General features: G+C 58.7%; 1 protein-coding gene and 1 long non-coding RNA gene across 3 annotated transcripts; one reads left to right on the plus strand and one right to left on the minus strand.

Annotated features, from left to right (window-relative positions):
* Positions 1-1,071: 1,071 nt before the first annotated feature.
* On the minus strand, positions 1,072-12,531 carry TOR3A (torsin family 3 member A). Of its 2 annotated transcripts, none has more exons than XM_045183983.3 (6): positions 12,219-12,529; positions 11,059-11,172; positions 10,181-10,446; positions 8,554-8,732; positions 2,448-2,572; positions 1,072-1,954 (listed from the first exon to the last, which is right to left on the minus strand). In XM_045183983.3, exons 1-6 carry the CDS (start codon positions 12,478-12,480, stop codon positions 1,704-1,706), a joined length of 1,197 nt encoding a protein of 398 aa, XP_045039918.2. In that variant the 5' UTR covers positions 12,481-12,529; the 3' UTR covers positions 1,072-1,703. The 2 variants fall into 2 exon arrangements, with proteins under 2 accessions (XP_045039918.2, XP_053772039.1); XM_053916064.2 differs by having other exon boundaries at positions 1,777-1,950; positions 12,219-12,531.
* Positions 3,639-5,250, plus strand: LOC128779784 (uncharacterized). Its single transcript, XR_008425840.1, has 2 exons — positions 3,639-3,992; positions 4,902-5,250. It is a non-coding gene; the product is annotated as an uncharacterized lncRNA (long non-coding RNA).
* Positions 12,532-13,238: the final 707 nt, after the last annotated feature.

Genomic DNA, 13,238 nt, shown 5'->3' on the forward strand with positions numbered 1-13,238 from the left:
AAGATCACATGCAATAAAGGCCACCCAGCGCTCAGCACAGGGCCTGGCACACTGTGAGTTCCCCAGTGTCAGTGACCTTACCGGGGTTCCCAGAACAAAAATGAAGGGGAAGGTGCAGTCCTGGCTTGGAGAACGGTGTCAACACTGACCGTTTTACCAGGTTTTTGTTGTTACCTGAGCACTGGAATAACTAATTCAGTCCTCACAGCAACCCCAGGAGGTAAGTACAGCTGTGCTCCCCTTGTCAAAAGCGGAAACCAAGGGTAAACTGGCGTTGCTGGCTCTCCTGGCATCGCGCAGTGATGCCTGGCCGGGCCACACCCCAGAAAGGTGTTCGGAGCCCCCGTGTTCTGCCTTTGCTGGTTCCGGGTGTCGGAGGGCTAGGCCTGTGTTTACAACACCGTACGTGGCTGGCCGCTGGTGCCGAAAGGGTGGCCGCTGAGCCCTGAAGCTGTAGAATGCACCTCTGACCGTGTGCATTAGTGTTCAGAGCTGGGTATGTAATAGGTACGGGTGGCCTGAAGGTTCCCCCCAAAGATGCCCCCAGGGGTGTCCAACCGGGGCCCAACACCAAATTGTAAATTTACTTAAAACATTGTTAGTGTTTGTGTATTCAGTGTGTGGCCTAGAGGCGGCTCGAGGCCGGATGCCCCTCCTGTGAGTGGTGTGGAACTGAGCTTATTTACAGAGTATTTACTGGGGATCTGCTGTGGCTCCAGCCAGGTGCTCCCTGTGAGGACGTGTCACGTGGGAGACAGGAGTGTCACTTCACCAGGGCTCAGTGAGGTCTTAAGTCAGAGGGGACCCTTGAGGCCACGACAGATGTAATGACCTGTGTAATTCAGACGGGTGGGGGCGGGAAGGAACTGGGCAGAGCACAGTGTAGGTGCGGCCGTGCACTGCTCAAACGCTGCCTTCTCTCTTCGAAGCTGGGGGTGCGGGAGCCACGTTTCCCTGTGGGAGAGCGCTGTGCTGCAGAAGGGAGCCTCTTCCAGACGAGGTGGAAGTCCCCCAGCTCAGCAAAGCGGACTGAAGTGAATGGACAGCCCCCCTGGCCGCGCGGTGAGTGCCCACACACGCCGCCGAGACCCCCCACCCCCCTCGGTGTCACCTGGCACGTAGAATTTTGCCGAGTGAATTGGCTTACTAGGTCTCGTTAAAGTAAGCTGAAGGTTTTAGAAAAATACCAAATTTAATATTTACATATGGCACAATGACATCAAGGCCCCCAACTTTTTTTTTTTTTAAAGCTGCAGAGAACAAACCTTGGGCTGCATTAACATTATTCTTTCTAAAACAATTACTTTGTACTTGCTCTTCCCTGACCTGCTCACAGACACAAGCTGCGCAGCTCCCCTCTGGGAATAACCACCTGAAAGCCCCCTCCCCCAGCCTGCAAACCTGAGCTGTACCCCCCACCTGCCACTGGTCAGCAGAACTTCCTTCCCCTTCCCCACAGAGGGTCCTGCTGCTCAAGACCCTCACCCAAGTCCAAACTTCTGCAGGTGAGAGCTGGGAGGCTAACGAGCCCGTGGGACGTGTTTCCCTCCCACGTGGCTCGTGAAGGCACCAGGCGGTTTTAGGAGCAGGCTCTGGCTGCTGATTTAAGGCCTCCCTATCACCCACTGCTTGGGTGGGACTCCTCCGGCCCCAAGGTCCTGGTGGTGGAAGGAAGGTGGCTCGAGGCAGTTTCCGTCTCACCCTCAAGGCAGGAAATAGCTGATGCGCTGGGCAATAGACTTGCACCCCTGCGAGGAGAAGCGCTGCTCCTCCTTGGGGACGTACACCATCGTCCTGGCGATCTCGTCCAGTGTCTCCTCCGAGTGCGGGAGCCCACGGCTCCGGAAGGCGTCACGAGCACACAGCCTGACGTGACGGTGCTCCAGTGGCAGGAAGGGGACAAAGAGGTCGATCAGGTTTTCCTTCACAAGGCGGCTGTGGCCAAAGCCACTGTCTGAAATGAAGACCAGAGTTACCTGGAGAGCCTGAGCTGGGGCTGCACCCCAGTAGGGCTTCCTGGTGTCCTGGATCCTAAGATCTGGGCAGGGTTTGCTCTCACAGCAGCCCCAGGATGGCTGTCTGGCCTGGAGTGTGGGGACCTCTCTGCCATTCTGGGCCTGCCCCTACGGGAGCACACAATGGCCAACACAGGGTGTGGGCGCCGGTGAGATGGGAGAGTGGGGCGTGGCTGCCAGGTTGAGGGTTTGGTTCAATGGTAAGAGGGGCAGCGATGCTACCTCTGACTGGAGGCTGAGCCCCGGGGTTCACAGGCCTCCCAGCCCCCACCTGTATCTGCAGGGCCGGGGCAAACTCCTCTCTTCCAAAGCATTTTCGGAAAAGGAGTCTACCTTTCTCGGTGTGTCCTGTGGTCCCTAGTCCCCTGTCGGCCTCAGAAGCACTCTAACCCCCGAGGCTTCACTTCTGTGTGGCTGGAGTCAGTGGGTTACCTGTGGATGCCACCAGCTCAGCCTGGAGGCGGGGCTCCAAGTGTTCCATCGTGACTTCCTCCCGGGGCCGTCCAGCCTGGAGCAGCTCCAGGACCACCTCGTTGATGGCGTTGCCTCCGAGGTTACTGGAAGAGACAAGAGCTCGCTCACAGGTCTCATTCCCATGTTCAGGGTTCAAATGGATAAGCTGACCACAGAAGCAACTGCACTGGTGCCTGGAAGAACGGAAGTGGAGGGCCTGGGCCTCCCCTCCCCCAGGAGATCTTGCCACAATTCCAAGGTCTGTAGGAAGACACTGTCCTGCGGTGTCCCCTATCCTCCCTGCCTTGTTCCCTTTCGACAAGCAGTTACTGAGACTCTGCTGGGTGCAGGGATCCCAGGGATGGGACCGTGAGCTGTGGTTCCCTCCGTTGACTTCCTGTGGAAGGAGGGGCGTGTGTTTCTAGGACAGTATGGCAAGTGCTCCTGTGGGAGCAGCCAAGGCCCAGAGAGGAGGCTCCTGAGCGAAGGCAGACCAAGTAGTGACCATAGACACAGGGCAGGCGCTCAGAGAGCTTGTGTGTTCAGGGGCAGAGTGTGGACATGAAGGGTGGGTGGCCTCTGCCTGCTGTGCATGAGGACTCGGGCTCACGGGCCGTGGAGAGCAGGTGTCAGACACGGAAGGGTAGGGAGGTGGTGCGGTGACCTAGTCGGTTTTGCACCCTAAGAACATCAGTCTGGGGCCATAGGGACTGGACTGAAGAGGTGTGAGTGGTGTCAGGGAGCTCTAGTAATGGTCCCCCCCGGGAGAGGATGCAGGCAGGGGAGGTGACAGGGAAGGGTTTCAGGAGCATGGTGGGCAGGCCCCTAACTGACGGCTGTGGAAGCGGCAGGAAGGAGGCCCTCACAGAAAAACCATGTTGGCCTGGAGCTGCCCCACCCCGCCCCCAGCAGAAGCTACCACAGAAGGTGGAAACAAAGCTTGGATTTGCACGTGCCCTAGTATTTCTCTAGGGGGTTGTGACATCATTGGGCAACTGGAATTTTGGGTCTGAAGCCCAGGAAAGAGGACCGGGTTAGAGAGATGAGGGAGAAAAGGGGTGAGAAGAAATCTTAGTGCCACCCAAACAGAAGCTGGCAGAGCTGCCTCCTTGGCTCTCCCCAGCCCCACACTGCCACCCAGCAGAGGGAGGGAGTGGGGACCCAGGGTCTTCCGTCTCTCACAAAGCCCTGGCTGGCTCATTAACTCGCGTGTTTGTCCACGTAGTGTGCGTGTATGTGTCCCAGGGGCCGGGCACACAGGAGAAGCTGAGTGGCTCTCTCCCTGCCTAGCAGGTAAGCAGGGAGGGATGGCCCAGCATCTAGCCAAGCTGGAGAGCCTGGCAGCAGCAAGGGGAGTCCCCACCCTGTCCATGCTCAAGTTCATCCTCTCAGCTCAGCCAGACTTCCCCCAACACCTGCCTGCAGGGGAACTGCTGCCTCCCCACCGCCAGGCCTGCCCTGGGGGTCATCTGGGAGGTCATCTCTGCACTCATCGCCAGCTGCACCGCGCTTGCGTCAGCTGAGGTGACTTGCCCACAGACTGCCTCATCCTGCTGCCCCCAGGGGCAAAGGCAGTTCCCGCTGGTGGTGGGGACAGCTCTGCACCTTTGTCCCCACTTCCCTTCTGAACTTCTCCTCCAGCCCCGCAGCCAACAGCTCCCTTCCTCCATGTGAGGGCCTGCAGCTCACCCACCAACACATAAGCCGGGCCCCTTCTCTGCTCACCCCCTCAGGGGCTGCCACACCAGCACAGACCTTTAGACAGAGGTCACCTTCCTGGAACACCTCAGTCCCCTCCTCCTCCTCCCAGGGCACCTGCCGACCATGAGGTCTGAGGGCCCAAAGTCACCTCTAGAGACTGGCTCTAGGACAGGACATGTCACCTCACCAGCCCGAGGGGATGGGGGCTCAAAGGCCTTTCTAGAAACCCCAACCCTACCTGCTAGGATCTCTAAAAGAACAGCCGAAAACCTGACTCAGCCATTAGTCTGTGAGTCTGAGTTGCCTCGTTTGTGAAGAGAGAGACCTGTACCAGATAGCGTGAGATGCCCTGGCTGGTGCCCGTGCAACCACGCCCGCATTTCCAGGAGTGTGCTCTCAGGGGGGCCCCGGGGTACAGTCCTTTCTGCCTCCTCTCTTCCTGACAGCAGCCCAGGCAGGCAGCCCTTCAGCTCCTCTCCAGTCGCGGCTGCAGGGGGCAGAGGCCCCTGCTGTGCTCTCTGGAGTGCCTCGCTCCTGTCCTGCGGCCGCCTGGGGGGCCTCCCCCACCCGGAGGGAGTGCGCGAACGTGGTCAGCGTCAGTCTTCTGGCCCAGAGGGAGGCCCGGGGCCCTCCAGCCCCAGCTCACCAGCCGGCGGGGGCAGCTCTTCAGGCCAGAACCGCTGACTTGCTCACCCCAGCAGTTTGAGTCAGCTGTGCTTTTCTCCCAAACAGGTCTCCACCCCACAGTCTGGAAATCAAGGCCAGAAACTTGAAGAGAAAACAACACAGGCCCACAGTGGGGCCACGGTGTTGCCGCCCATGGCACTGAGCCTGGATGTTTCTGGCAGGTGCCAAGGAGGTCATCTATCACGCAGGCCCTCTCTGTCCCCAAAGGAGCTGAGGGAAGGCCCTGCCTTCCCAGAAACAACCCTTTCTTTTCCAGTAACTTCCACACCCTTTCTAGTTTCTGCCCATAACAGCAGCTTTTCCCCCTGCACACAGCTGCTTGGAGCTTGGCTCTTCACTAGATGGGGTGCTGCCTGACTCCTCAGCTGCTCAATAAAGCCAATTAGCTCAAGTTTATGTGATTGAATTTTTGAATCTTTAATAGATTCAAATACAGTCTTCCCCACCCATCGCTATGGAACTGAAAACCTCCATACGTTAAGAGGCTGGGATGGCACTGGCGCCCCCTGGAGCCGTATCCTTGCATCGCTGTCCCAGGTGTGGTACCCTCCTTCCCATTCAGTTCATCCAGTGACCTCAGTGCACAAAGTCTGGGTCACTGGGGGAAAGGGCAGAGCTGGAGGGAATGAAGGCACTGCTGGTGGTGTGGGTTGAGGCCAAAACATTACAAAGGCAAACATTTGTCTAGAGAGAGCAGGGCCACTGGGTCGCATTAGGACATCCTGGCACCGGTGCTGCGAACTGGGCCGAGCCCAGGTGCAGGGAGGTTCAGCTTCAGCCAAGAAGACAGAGCTGGCTCAGGCATGCTCAGAGTGGGGAGGAGAATTAGCTTCCACCCACATCACTGCAGCAGGGGGAGCCCCGTGCCTCCGGGCTGCCTCTGGGCTGCCTCAGAAGGCGGTCAGTCACAGCCAGTCATTGCAGGAGATCCGGGCTTTCCTCAGAGGGCCTCCCTAGCCTCTGTGCACCCCAGAGCTGGCGTTACAGACCAGGAAGGCCCCACCACCAACACACCGAAACCTCACTGGCGACGCCTTAAACCGGCCCCACCTTGTCTTGTGGGTGCAGAAGGAAACAGGCTCCTCCCCTTGGCACTCTCCAGCCCTAGATGAGACATTAGACCCCCTATTTCCCCACCAGCACAGAGCACGCCCTAAAGCTGGGGAGAACCCCCGAGCTCGCAGGTTCCGACCTTACAGAGGACAAGGGGGAGGGAGGGACTGGTTTGCCTTCCACTCTGAGTGCAAGAAGCTGCTTGTGAAGCATTCGGGTCGGGCCAACAGGAACCGAGACTGACTGTAAAACAGACTCGGGTGGCACACTCCCAGCTGGAGCCTTCCTAAAGTAACAGGTGGGCAGGTTGATTTCTAAGCCTGCTTTCAGCAAAGTCCTTTCCAGGGGCCCGGGGCACACAGCTGAACGGAACAGGAAAAGTCCTCCGTGGTGGGAGCCAGGGACTCCTTGCACTCAGAGAGACAGACCTTCCGCGGCTGGGCAGAGAGCACACCAGGCTGGACGTGATGGGACGCGACCCGCTGGCTGGGCCCTCGTTCAGAATTATCAAGGGCAGTTTGTACTCAATCTTCAACCAATTTGCTCACGTAATGCCCTTCTAAGAGGGGACTCCGTGTGTGTGAGCTGCGTTTCCAGCGCTACTACAAAGCTGGAGTCTTCAGGACGGTCTGATAGTGGCAGGAAAGCAGATCAATGGACCGGAACAGAGAACCAGAAATAAAACCCACGCACATGTGGTCCATTAACACGTGACGAAGGAACCGAGAATACACAGTAAGGCAAAGACAAGCTCGTCAATAAATGGTGCTGGGGAAATTGGACTACGTCCTACACCACACACACACACACATGGGTTAACATGTGAATGTAAGATCCGAAACTCTCAATACGCCTGGCGGCAAACACAGGCGGTAAAGCTCCTTAATACTGGTCTTGGTGATTGATTTCTTTTGAATCTCACACCAAAAACTAATACAACAAGCAAAAATAAACAAATGGGCCCTCAAAAAGCTTCTGTACAACAAAGGGAACCATCAACAAAAGGAGAGGCAGCCTGCTGAATGGTAGACAATATCCGTATAAGAGGCTAATACCCAGAACACAGGATTACTAACCCAGTAACAAACAAACAAAAAACCCTCAACCAACCAGGTTAAAAAATGGGCAGAGGCTCTGAATTGATATTTTTCCAGAGAGGACATACCAATGGTCAACAGGTATGTGAAAAGATGCTCAACATCACTCCCCGTCAGGGAAAAATGCAAATCAAAACTGCAATGAGATACCCCTCACACCTGCTAGAACAGCTGTCATCAAAAAGATAAACGCTGATGAGGATGTAGAGGTGGTAAATTGCTGCCGTCACTATGGAAACTAGCATGGAGGTTCCTCAAAAAATTAAAAATAGAACTATCACCTGATCCACCACGTCCCCTTCTGTGCATTTATCCTAAGAAAAGGAAAACACTAAGCTGAAAGAACATTTGCACCCCTCCCCCATTCGCTGCAGCGTTATCACAATCGCCAAGGCGCTGAAACAGCCCGAGTGCAGGAAGAAAATGTCGTCTGTAACACAACGCGACACTATTCAGCCATAAAAACAATAAAGTTTTCCCATTTGCGACATGGATTTCACACTAAGTGAAATAAGGCAGAATAAGACAGATGGTATATAGTTTCATATGTTGAATCTAAAAAACCAAAACCCAAGCTCACAGAGAGACCAGCCTGGTGGTGGCCAGAAGCGACTGGCAGAGTGGGTGGAGCAATGGGTGAAGGGGGTCAAAGGCTTCAGATTTCCCGCCATAAAAAAGCAGCCCGGCACGTACCATGCAGCATGGTGACTAGCTGATACTGAATTGCAGATCTGAAAATGCTGAGGTCTGAAAAGTTCTCATCACAAGAAAAAGTTCTGTACCTGTGTATGGCAACAGGTGTTAACTAGGCTTAGTATACATCTCCCGATACAGGCAGGCCTCGGAGACCTCGGCTTTCGCCCCAGACCGCCGCCATAAAGTGGGCCGCAACCTGTTCGCAGGTGGAGAGTCTTGCCTTCAATCTGCAGAACGCCCAACACCTGCAGCGCAGGGAAGGCAACAGAACGAGGCACGCCCGTGTGTACAAACGGCCGACCTCGCTGTACACCTGAGGTCAACGTGCTGCCCCAAGTCCATCACATCTCAGTTAGAGGAACGGCAACAAAAGCCACCATCTCACTGCCCTTCTGAGAGGGGAGTCCACGGGGGAGCAGGCCCTGGCTGAGAGGCTGCGTGCGGACTGGGGCTGAGGGCAGCCCCCGTGTCAGCCACGGGGAGGCTAGATGAGGGGCACCTGCGCTTCCCCTGGCTGGTCCTCGGAGGCAGTTAGCAGGCTGTACCACGGGATGTGTGTGGGGGGGATCAGAGTCCTTCACAAGTGCCCTGGGGGGAGAATCAGGGCCCCCCGCCGACCCCTGCTCCACCCCAAGCAGCCAGTTCTCTGCTGGGGCGCTGCTGTTGGTTTCCCTTGCGGCAAAGGCCCTGCAGCCCAGGAGGGCATGGAAGCCGTCTCCCACCTGCAGCAACAACTGCAGGTTGGGGCAACCACTTGCATGCTCCAAGCCAGGCACGCACAGCACCCCAACAAAAGCACAGAAGGTTCCTCCCCTTGCCCGGCCCTCCTGTTTTTCGTTGTCAGACCTTACCAGAGAAAAAGAAAGATGGTTCTCGGAGGCTCCGCCCTGTGGTTCTCAGGGGCCTGGCGTTCCAGGTGCGACCCAAGAGCCTCCAGCAGTGCTGGGTGCAGCTTCTCAGCCTCATCAAACACGAACAGGGGCTGGCGGCAGCGCTCCTGCGTCTTCCTCACCTGGTCTAGCAGCTGCTCCTGCACGGAACACAGGGAGCTGCTGGGGAGCCCTGGGAGGCACACTACCCCCCTCCAACCAGGAGGGCCCTGGTGGGGCATCCGGGTGTCTGCAGTGCCTTGCCCGGGGGTGGGGCTAGGGCAGCCGCTTCTAGCTAGCTCTCCAGGTGATTCTCCTGCAGCCCAAGATTTGAAAGCCAATGAAGTGGAGCCAGCCCGCGAGAGGGAGTGGGAGAGGGCCTGCTGCCCTAGGGAACAGGCCCCCAGCCTGCTCCTGCCCCTCCAGGATGAGGTCCCAGAACTAGCGGCCAATGCCCCCTCCCCTGGGGGAAGGGATCAGGCTCTAGTAAGAGGGGGTAGGGAGAGACCAGCTCAGGTTCCCAGAGGCGGCAACAGTTCCTTCTTGAACTTCTAGGAGTGGAGCACCCACTGGGCCAAGAATTCTGGGGAGGACCTGTCTGGGACCAGCCACCTTGGAACTGGGGTTCCCCATGCAGGCAAGACAGCCCTCAGTTGAAAAGATGCTGCCAGAACAGGGCCCACCCTGCTCCCGGGTGGGGCATTCTCAGCAGAGCCCCACTCCCTGCCCGGCTGCAGCCTGGTCGCCCGAACACATGGATGAGAGGGTGCGCAGGGTGTGAGTGTGTGCCTGGCATTTCCGCAGCAGGGATGCGGAGACCCAGTTTTGCTACAGTCAAAGCCAGCTGAGTCTTGCTGGGAAGGCCTGGCTGACCAGCCACCTGCCCAGAGGGCGGTTCACCCCACTGCTGCTCAGGCAGTCTGTCCTCAGATTCTTCCCTCAGCACCCCAGGCTATATCCCTCTCCAAACACCGGAACTGAAAGCCAGACGGACGCCATCATCTCTGTTAGGCTGCAGGGGGATGGTCCTTGTCCAGCTTCCTTCTGCTACTACGTCTCAATGGGGGAGACCCCAACTAGCAAAGCCTCAAAGCCTGTATCTGTCCTTCCAATTGTTGGCCTATAGTGAGCGATTTCGGGAACATCACTTATGGCAGGCCTTTTTCAAAGAAACAGGACATGCAACTTCTGTCCCATATAATTACGATGTAAAACACAGAACAGCTCAGGGAGAGGTCTGCAGGAGGTATGCCAAAATGCCAACTGCTTCCACCCGTGTGGGGACATTCTGGCAGAGTTTTGGCCGCCCTCTGTCCCACATGCCCTGCGACACTCCCACCGCCGCTGGCACAGGAAATGACACACGGCTTCTCTGTCTAAGCTCAGTGTCCCGCCTGCCGTGTGCAGATGTCAAGGACCAAGAGCCAGTGCCCGGGGATAACTGGTGTTCAGAATGTGTCTTTCCTCCACGTGTTCAGGGCCGGAAGGGGGTGGATGTCTCTGTGGGTTACCAATCCTGTCGGAATGGCCCCGCCCCCAGTCCCCACCCCCAGCACAGAGGGCCGCCCTGTTCAAGCCCTATTCCGGCCCCAGCACTGCAGGGCCTCACCTTGTACAAGTCCACGAGCTTGGGGTGAGGGAAGTGGAGCATGGTGACGAACACCTCGACACAGTCGCTCCTCAGCCCGTCCCGGTACAGGTTCTCCGCCAGCATCCCGGCCACGAAGTTCTTGCCTGTGCCAGACCAGCCGTGGAACGACAGAACCAGGGCCTTGTCCGGCCGGGGCAGTGCCAAGTAGCCCCTCACCGTGGTCAGGACCAGCTCCCGGGCCAGATGCTGGCCGTGCAGCCGCACGCTCAGGTCTGACTGCAGGCCTGTGGGCGGGGGAGAGGCGGCCACAGTGAGAGGGGCGCACAGGCCACAGCCCCGGGAGGAACAGCCGAGAGAGGGAGCACCTGAACGTCACTGAGGGGGCATCCTCATCCACCCCACGTGGCCCTGAAGCAAGCTAGTGGGCAGACCTGGCAGCAGAAGGGGCCTGGGGCCTGTCTTCCGCAGAGCTTGAGAAATCCCCGTTTCCTCAGGGAGAGAATGAGCCGCCTGCTCTGAAGGCCCCGGAAACCCCCCAGAACGGCCGGCAGAGTCCAGTCTAGAGGAGGGACCCTGCACCCCATGCCCACGAAGCTGCTCCCGCCTGGAAGTTTCAGGACTCCCACAAGTATTTCATGGATGTGCCCTCACTTTATTAATTTTAATTCAATTCACCAAACACCTGTTGAGGACAGACAGCGTGCGCCCTAACTCCCATACTCCCACACAGCCATGGGGCTGCAGGGTCTGGAGACAGGGGTGGCTGGGAGCCATGGGGGTGCGGGGGTTGGGGCGGGAGCCACCAGCTGCGGGCAGGATGACGGAAGGTACTTGCACCCTAGCCGTTGCCCCTGGGCTGCCCCCCCCCCCCCACCCCAGGGATTGCAAGTCCCAACCTGTGAGGTTGTTGGAGATCCTGCAGTCCCCCCCATCGCAGCAATCCTGGAAGCTGCAGTACCACGTGGTGAGGATGTCCAGGTACTGCTGGCCCAGCAGGGGAAGGCTCCAGGCTGGAGAAGAGGGAGATGCGGTGAGGCAGGGACAGAGCCTGGGGCCAAGAGGGAGCCCCGGCTCCCGGCTCCCGGCTCCCGGCTCCCGGCTCCCGGCTCCCGGCTCCCGGCTCCCTGCCCCCAGCGGTTCTTCCGGTTCTTCCAGTCCTCCGTCCCCCTGCTCCAGGGTCACTCCTCACAGTTCCTCCCTGTGCCTCCCTTGCATCTTGCCAGGGAAGGGGCACGAGTGGTCGCCACCAGCTTTACGGAAGCAAATGGCTTTGCTATTGGTGCAGAAAGGCTCAGTTTGCTCCACAAACAGGCCTCAGGCACAGCGTGGCGCAAGCAGCCCATCCCTGCCTGCGAGCAGGTTGCAGTTTGCAGTCTAGTCAGTGCCCGCAGGCCGCCCTTCTTCCTGCATGCTCTGGATTCCAAACTCATCTGATCACAGCCGAGCCCAAAGGCCTCGAAACTCTTTTCTCAAACGCCATTTCGAATGTACCCACCACTGGCAAAAACAAGACGACTCACAAACCATTGGCTGGAAGTTGGAAATCTTTTGATGTAAATGAGACGTTTAGAGCCCCATTACACAAATCGCCATGTGTACTATTCCTGGAGCTACAATTGTGGGCACAGACCACAAGCCCCAGATCGTCTGGTCCACGACAGTGATGGGGCCGCCCTCCCACACAACTTGTCAGGGACAAGAGGGACCCGGAACTCAGGTCTGGGACTCCCAGCCCAGGCTCTGCCTCCTTCAGCAACAGAGAAGACAAAAGGACCCCGGAGGCGGGGGGACAGTGTCCAACGGGGACTTTAAACCCTCGAAGTGTGAGCTGTGTGGAGGGGTCAGGAAGGAGCCACAAAGGGGTAGGCCGCCAGGCCCGTCCTCCGAATAAGCCGGGTGCACCAAGGGATGGGGGCGGCTAGGATGGGGCTTCAGGCAGCGCAGTAAAGCTGGCCCCTTGGCCCCCAAGGCGCCTGCTTCGCAGAGGGGGCTCCAGAGGGAGATGGCCCCGGGCAGGAGAGAGCCTCACAGCTGCGTTTACCCAGGGGGGTCTTACCCAGGGGTGACTTCCCGTCCTGCCCGCAGGTCTCAGGCCACACGCGGCAGCTGAAGAGCGCCCAGTACCGCCTGGAGAGGGCTACGGCCGCCTTCAGCCGCTCCTGCAGGTCCTGGAGGGCTGGCCAGGCCTGCCCCGATCCCGGCTCCTCGGCCGCCTCCCCGGGCCCGGCCGGGCTGCGGTGCCCCAGCGCGCCCGCGAGCAGCAGCGGCAGCAGCAGCAGGACCCAGGCCCAGAGCGGGCGCCGCGGGCCTCGAGGCATAGCCGGCCGGCTGCTGCTCCTCGGGCTGGAGCTCGGCCTCCCGGGCTGGTTAAGTACCGCCCGGGCACCCCGGCTTCCGAGGCGGGTCGCCCCGGATTGGCGTTGCCAAGGGAACAGCAGCCCCACGTGACCCTGGGCGAGGCGGAACCGAAACCCAGGCTGGGCCCTGCTGGCCGCGCCTATTCTGGGCGGACTGTGGGTGCGAGGTGAAGTCCTGAAGCTGGGCCGAAAAGGCCACTGACATCACCCTGCTGTTATTTCGGGCAGCTGCGGTGGCCATTGCGTGGTCTACCAAACGGGCGCCCTCTGTGCCCGGCCCCGTGTCTGAGGCACCGCCGCAACCCACCTGCCGTGGGTGGGCCAGCGGGCAGCTGCTGCAGGCCGGCGGGCGGGAGAGGGCACAGGCCGGTGTCCCACTGGGGACACTGAAACCGGGCAGCTTGACCGGCAGGTGCCCACAACTGGGAGTCGGGACGAAACCAACAGGAAGCTGTGGGCCCAGCCGGGGACACGTGGGCTTTGGAAACTCTCCGAGTCATGGGAAAATCACAAGGTCTCACGTCGGTGTAATCGTATCTCGTTAAAAAGAAGTACCATGTGTCTTCTTTCGCTATGTTTGCAATATGTAAGTGCTTGTGACCATGAGCTGCTTCTGACACTGTGACGGAGAGCGCGAGACGGGGAGAGCTCCCGGACCAGTGGAACGGGAAGCTGAGACAAACTGAACAAGGCCAGACACTGAGCAACTTACAGGCAGC

This window comes from Desmodus rotundus, chromosome 12 (assembly GCF_022682495.2).
Source record: "Desmodus rotundus isolate HL8 chromosome 12, HLdesRot8A.1, whole genome shotgun sequence".
Taxonomy (NCBI): Eukaryota; Metazoa; Chordata; class Mammalia; order Chiroptera; family Phyllostomidae; genus Desmodus; species Desmodus rotundus.

What these genes read in the sequence shown, in the direction of transcription:
- TOR3A (XM_045183983.3), bottom strand. Translation starts at nt 12,480, where the DNA reads ATGCCTCGAGGCCCGCGGCGCCCGCTCTGGGCCTGGGTCCTGCTGCTG. An exon ending in GGACGGGAAGTCACCCCTGG is followed by an intron (nt 11,173 to 12,218) that starts GTAAGACCCCCC and finishes CCTCTTCTCCAG; the next exon opens with CCTGGAGCCTTCCCCTGCTG. An exon ending in AGCTCGTGGACTTGTACAAG is followed by an intron (nt 8,733 to 10,180) that starts GTGAGGCCCTGC and finishes TGTTCCGTGCAG; the next exon opens with GAGCAGCTGCTAGACCAGGT.